A 6,852-nucleotide genomic window follows, 5' to 3' on the forward strand; every position below is an offset into this window, starting at 1 on the left:
AAGCGTCCGCCACTGCCTGGAGCATGATCGAGTGGTACCCCTTGCAGTTCACATATTGGTTGGCACGGTGGTCTGGGGCTTTTATGGGGATACAGGTTCCATTCATGGCCCCAAAGCACTGGGGGGACCCAAGCTCGGTGAAGCCTGCCACTGCCATCGCAAGGTCCTCGAGGCACATGAGCTGCTGCATGAGCACGTTGTTGTTGGCCCTCAAGACCTGCAGGGGACAAAAAGTGTGCACGATCATAGATGTGCCCACAGGTACCCCAGGCTGGTCCCTGGACCACCCCTCCGTCCCTCCCTCTTTATGGTCCCCGCCCTCAGCAGGGTGCCCCTCCGGAGGCAGGCCTGTGTAGGGGTGGGGTGTCGGCGTTCCCTGTGCCAGGCATCCCTGATCCCTGGGGTCCGGGCCCTCTCCCCCAGGACTCCAGGGTCCCTATTGCCCAACACCCCCTCCCCGCTCCCCAAGCTGGGCTGGGGCCCAGCGTGTGGCTTACCTTGAGTACGACAGCCCCAACGGTGGACTTGCCCACCCTGAATTGCTGTCCCATGGAGTGGTAGCTATCCAGAATGACCAGCATCCAGATGGCGATGGCCAAGCGCTTCTCTACCAGGAGGTCTGGCCACATCCCCATGTCCTGGTGGCGAAGCAGGGGAGGCAGCCAGGCGCAGAGCTCTCGGAACATGCCCTTCAGCATGCGCAGGTTCTGCTGCTGTTGTTCGTCGTCCCACTGGGCCATCACGTCCCAGTTCCACAAGTCACTGCTGGTGGCATGGGTCCATGCGTGGGGGATGGGCTGCTGGGGGCCTGGCAGGGGCAGGGGTGGGTCAGGGCCCTCGGAGATCACACTGTGTTTCTGCAGCAAGCTGAGGAGGGTGGCCAGGAGACCCCCCAGCACCCTGGTCAGGGCAAGCCTGTGCTGCTGCAGCACCTTGAGGTTTGTACATGGCACATGGGCTGTTGCAGGAGCAGCGAGATGGTGAGCTGTGCTGTGGGCAGCAGGATGGGTCTCAGCAGCTTGTGCAGGGAGAGGCTGTCAGGGAGGGGCCCTGTAACAAGCTGCGTGGCCAGTGCCCTGGAAGTGCTCTCCGGCCTTGCAACTCCGTCCGAGGCATTTCCTGTCCTGTTCTTCTGGAAGACTGGGGAGCTCTTTCAGACAGCGCTTTGTGTGTAGACGCTCTCTTCCAGAAGACGATCTGCCGGAAGATCTGACACGTGTAGACGCAACCTTTGTGTTGCCTAAGCCACTCAGTCCCCCCTTTTGTTTATTGTTTTTCATGATGTGTAATGTCCAGAGATACCCTTTGAGGCCCATTTCCCAAATTATTTAGCGATACTTTTACATATAAGGCTAGTCTGTGCACAAATCTTCGCAAGACTAGGGATGCAAATTTGCTTCTGTTTCGGAGTTCCTAGCTGGACTTCAAAGCATCAGTATTTTATATATCAATACAGAAAAAAACTGTCCCCCTCCAAAGATAATACAGACTTCCTAAGGCAGCAATTTATTGTCGATAACTCTTACTCAGATTTAAACAGAAGGAAGGATTCCTTTTCCTCGCCAGGGCTTTTTAATATTAGAATTTGTTATGGGACATTCTTCTGAAATGGCAAGGAATTGCTCTTCAGAAGATGTCATACACATCTGCTTTCACATGCTGTCATCTAGCCCACAAACTGAAGTCATAAACTGAGTCTCCATAGGGGCTATGAAAGTTATTCCTCTTTGAGTTGCTTTATTAAAATAAAACCTCAAGAAATACCAGCAATGAGGGAAGGAAACTTTAATTCTATACTTGTTATCCTCTTCCACAGATTTTAAATCACTCTCTCTACTCTCTAGTTTGAGGAAATATACCGTTATTGTTTTTGTAGTCCTGCTATGACCTTTTGGGAATGTTTTCATCATGTAAAGTAGCTTTCAGATGTCTGCTTTATAAATCTCATTCATTCCAACCATTAACACTTGTTAATTTTCTACTTTAGAAAGGAAGTAATGTTTCCCTTCAGAGTCTGTTGGGAAGAATATTTTATTTTAAAATATTTTTTCAATTTCATAATTTGCCATAAGTTTTTTTTTCCCACTGGGCCGTGGAAACCTGTTTACATAAGTGAAGAGAGAAACTTACTTTCCCACTGCTTCCACAAAATATCATTAACCGCCATAACTATGCTAATGGCACTTGAATGCACCGTACTGGTTAAAGAAATAATGCATTTAGATAATATTTAACTTATTTTTCCTCAATTACCTTTTATTAGGAGTCCAGAAGGCGTCAAAGTAAAACCACTGCATCTCTCCCATGAACAGCTTGTGTTTTCAGAAGGAAGCCAAGCAAGGATACATCATAAAAGGGAATAATCCGGACAAACATTAACATGGCAAGCATGGCTGTGCAGTTACTGGGATTCTTACTAAGTCTCTTTGGTCTACTAGGAACATTAATTGCTACTATTCTGCCTCACTGGTGGAGGACAGCCCATGTAGGTACCAATATAATAACAGCTGTGGCATACATGAAGGGGCTCTGGATGGAGTGTGTCTGGCATAGCACTGGCATCTACCAGTGCCAGGTCCATCGGTCTCAACTTGCACTGCCTCGTGACCTTCAAGCAGCTCGGGCCATGATGGTGATTTCCTGTGTTCTTTCCATGCTGGCATGTGTGGTGTCTGTTACTGGCATGCAGTGCACACAATGTGTCAAAGGGACCTCTGCCAAAAATTCTCTTGCTGTCTCTGGTGGAATCTTTTTTATCCTGGCTGGTCTCATATGCCTTGTTCCTGTTTCTTGGACTACTAATGATGTGGTTACAGATTTTTACAATCCCATGCTTCCCAGTGGGATGAAGTATGAGATAGGGCAAGCTCTTTACCTTGGCTTTTTTGCTGCATCTTTGACTATACTTGGTGGAGCTCTACTGTGTACATCATGCCAGAATACAGGCAACAACATACCTTACCAGCCACAACCAAGAAGCACAACAAGGGCTGCTCCTTCATATAGACCACCAACTGCCTACAAGGGGAACCATGCATCTTCACTGACATCTGTTTCACATAGCGGCTACAGATTAAATGACTATGTGTGAGTTCCTTAAGCGTCACCTCTGGGTCACAGATGCTTTATAATGGACGTGTATCACATAAAACTAAGCTAAAGAACACTTATAATTTATACAAATTTTTATAATTTATACAAAGTTTACCAGTATATTTTAAAGTAAAGAAACAACATGAAGTAATTTGGTTTGAAACTGAAAAAAAAAAGAAAAAGAAATTTGTAGTATTCCAGAGGTATTTCTGCCTATGTTACGTCAACTACCTTAAGCTGTGGATGCGGGCAAGTTCTGATTAAAAGCAATGCTTTTATTTTGTTCAGACAATCTTCAGTTCCTAATATTAAAATTTTCATTCACAAACAACAATGGATTCACAGTAGAATGGGTGAAAAATAATGTTTCATCTACAACAAAGTGTTTCAGGATACCATGTTGATTTGGATTAAATTATTCATTTCAACTTTTCATTTCAGAGCATCAAAACATTTAGGTTTGGCTTCACCACTTTGTTTTGTTGTTTATATATGAAACTATTATATATTTAATATTACAGATATTTTATATTGCATTACAATGTTCTGACCTTATCCAAATAAAATATTAGTGTGCTATCAAAATGAAACAGTTTAACATTATTGAAAAAACATTCTGTTTTCTAATCAATTTTTTTGTAATCTCCGTTACAAGAAAAATTTCAGCATTTTGACTTTTTGTTCTGATTCACAATGAAAAACAATGTTGAAATGCTAGAATTTCCCATTGAACAGAAATTCCATTTAACAACCAACTGTAGCTATTGGATACATTTTTGTACCACCGTGCAATGCTATTTCTTATCATGATTGGAATAACAACTTTTACTCTCTTGACCCAGAAATTTCAAAGAGTAATCAAAGGTATTAATTTCTTAGTCTCTTGGCTCTAGTATGTGAATTCAGTTGTAGACTTATTAAAAACTCACTGAAGTTAACAGGAATGTTTCTATTGATTGCATTAAAGTTTTGATCTGGCCTTGGTAGAGAAAGAAAGCCAAGTTTCAAGGTATAAAGGGATATTCACAGTTTCACAAGCGTGGAATGTACCATGAATTGTGACACTTGCTAGACAGAGTCAAAAAGACAGCCAAGGCTAAAACGCTGGTTGAAATCAATTTACATTTAAAATCCTGGGGAAATGACACTGTTCAACAATACTGGCAAAGAAAAATGCTTGTCCTATTCATATTTCAATAAAGGCCCATACAGCATGTAAAGTACAGTTCAAAACTGCCACAAAGAATAAAAAGCAGTAAAATCCCTTTAACCCCACTGGAACCACATGGGAGCCAACAGCTAATAGGGTTAAAAATACTCTCCCTAGCTGAGAGTCAACTGAACTTGGTGCATATCCCTTGGCAAAAAGCCTCTTTGTAATTGCAGTGTCACCTCACAGCATCTCGACAGCTCAGATTGTCAATGTTTCTAAAGTTTTTCATGATAAGCCTTTATTTTTTTTTACAAAAGAGGCTGATAATCCAGCCATTTTTATTCACATTTGGCTTGAAACTTGATGAGGATGCTTTCAGCGCATACATAATTCATAGTCATTATTTTAAACAAAAATCAATTTATATATAGAGCTATATAACAATACTCTTTTTTTTTTCAGATCAAATGTAAGGGTTTGAGCCATTTCAGATACTTGATTGATTGAACTAATACCTTTATCATTAAAACTTATATTAGATAGCCCTGCTGGCCAACCATCCATTTGATGTCTATTTAAAAGAGTCATATTGATCAAGTTATTTCATGCGTGGTTAATACACTCAGCTTTCCCTACTGTAGATAGTGTATATTATATGAAACCCAGGGTTTGTAGAGGCCTTTTTATTACCCACACCTATCTTAAGTAACCTCATAGGGGATAGACTAAAACTGGTTGCTCGACAGAGGTGGTTTTCTAACAGGTGGAGTGGAATTGTACACAGTGCAGTTGGGGATCCTGTGGAAAGTTCTTTTAAGACAAGTGGTAGCTTAATAAAGATCATCTTTAAATAAAGGTAATATTTTGTGAAGATTTTACTGTATGCACTTTACAAAGGGTCCAGCCAAGCAAATATATCAATTTTGAGCAAGGGGTTTTGTGCAGTCATAAATACAAGTCCTAATACAGGAAATGGGCTATGGACTACATACTGATAAATTATTCCATTTGCCAAGATGCTTGTGCCATGGGAATACTGATGCAGAGTACTGTTTCTACTGCACAAATTCCCAGCCAAATGGAATGTGTGTCAGTAGAAAGAACAGTTTGTAAATTGCTGGCAAAAAGTCTACTCTGATGTCACTGAAAACAGGGGAATGGTTTATTTCAGTGTGTTATAGAAGAATAGATCTCATTCCATGCTAATAGGATGAATTTGACCTTTTTTTTATTTTACTATTGCTTTAAAAGATATTCCTACATATACAAATAATATTGAGGGTCTGTTTCAATTGTTAAAGGAAAATATAAATACTTTGAATTCATGCTGCCATTAGTTCCCAGGCACCCTCCTATCATACCAACCTGTGGCAACATATTATTGGGGCAAATTCTGCCCTCTGTTGTGCATGAGCACCTCCGACTGAACTGCACAACAGTTGGATATATACAGACCAGGGACGGATTTGATCCCATGACATGTAAAATGAGACACTGCTCTGAGACCTTAACTGATGAACGAATTCCTGCTAGCAGAGACGATTTGGGCCTACCGCTGTTGGCACAGGGATGTGCAGAGTGAGGGCAGCTGGTTCAGCCGTCTTCCTGAGCATGCTCAAGCCATGGGAACATGCAAGTACAAACCGAGCAGCAAATCTGGGACACAACTGACCCAAGCCAAGTGTGCTACTAACCTTACTTCTTTAAGTCCTGTTGCCGTCAGCGAGACCTACAAGTAAATGATATAAAGTAGAAGGGTTGGTTTCATGGAACACTTGGATACCTTTTATGGCAAGAAGAAGTTGTATGCTTTGGACAGCCTCAGTCTCAGCAGTAGGGGAATAAATCCTCTCAGTGACAGCCTAGATAGACTAGTCTGGAAGGCATTAAATTTACAGTGAGGGTGGGTGTGGAGGGGACAAACACAGTGTATCAAATGGAAGGCGTCACAAGCAAATGAAATCAAGATGACAAGGGTCTGAAGAGAAGCCAAATGGTCACTGCTTAGATGGCAATGCTAGAAACCTGAATTTACAACAGGAATTAGAAAGGCTCGGGAGAAGAAATTTGACACTACTGAAACCTGTGGGATTGTTTGCACGATTGGAATGTTAATGTTACTTGTGCCTCTTTGGGTCATGGCCCAGAAGGAGAAGCGCCCTGTGTGGGACCATCATGTTCCCAACCCAGGACGGTGAGCAGGGGCAGGGAGAGAGTGGGAAATCTGTGGTACCTTGGCTCCAAACCCAATGCTCCAGCCTGTGCACCTGCACTGCCATGTGGGAGGTGTATTTGTGTCAGGTAAAAGGCTGGGAGAAAGCAGTAGGCAAATCATACGTCTCCAAGTCATAATAGGCTTCCTGATCTACTGCGGGGACGGTTACAATGCTACAGTTGACCCTTACATGTGTTTACTCATTTGTTCTGAAAGAGCAATAAAGTTGCAAAGCAAAGCACTCATAATTATAGAAATGGTATGTTAGTACCCATTACTACAAAGAACAATGACATTGTATTATGGTGTGGTGGCTCAGAAAAAAGACTCAGCCTTAAACCGCAATGAGCAAAAGAGAACCACTCCATTCTGAGTGCTTCATTTTGTAACT

General features: G+C 42.5%; 1 protein-coding gene across 1 annotated transcript; it reads left to right on the forward strand.

Moving 5' to 3' along the window:
* The first annotated feature begins 2,245 nt into the window (after positions 1-2,245).
* On the forward strand, positions 2,246-5,076 carry CLDN14 (claudin 14). The gene has a single exon (XM_074983427.1). It carries the CDS (start codon positions 2,381-2,383, stop codon positions 3,089-3,091), a length of 711 nt encoding a protein of 236 aa, XP_074839528.1. The 5' UTR covers positions 2,246-2,380; the 3' UTR covers positions 3,092-5,076.
* Positions 5,077-6,852: the final 1,776 nt, after the last annotated feature.

Source organism: Carettochelys insculpta, chromosome 1 (assembly GCF_033958435.1).
Source record: "Carettochelys insculpta isolate YL-2023 chromosome 1, ASM3395843v1, whole genome shotgun sequence".
Taxonomy (NCBI): domain Eukaryota; kingdom Metazoa; phylum Chordata; order Testudines; family Carettochelyidae; genus Carettochelys; species Carettochelys insculpta.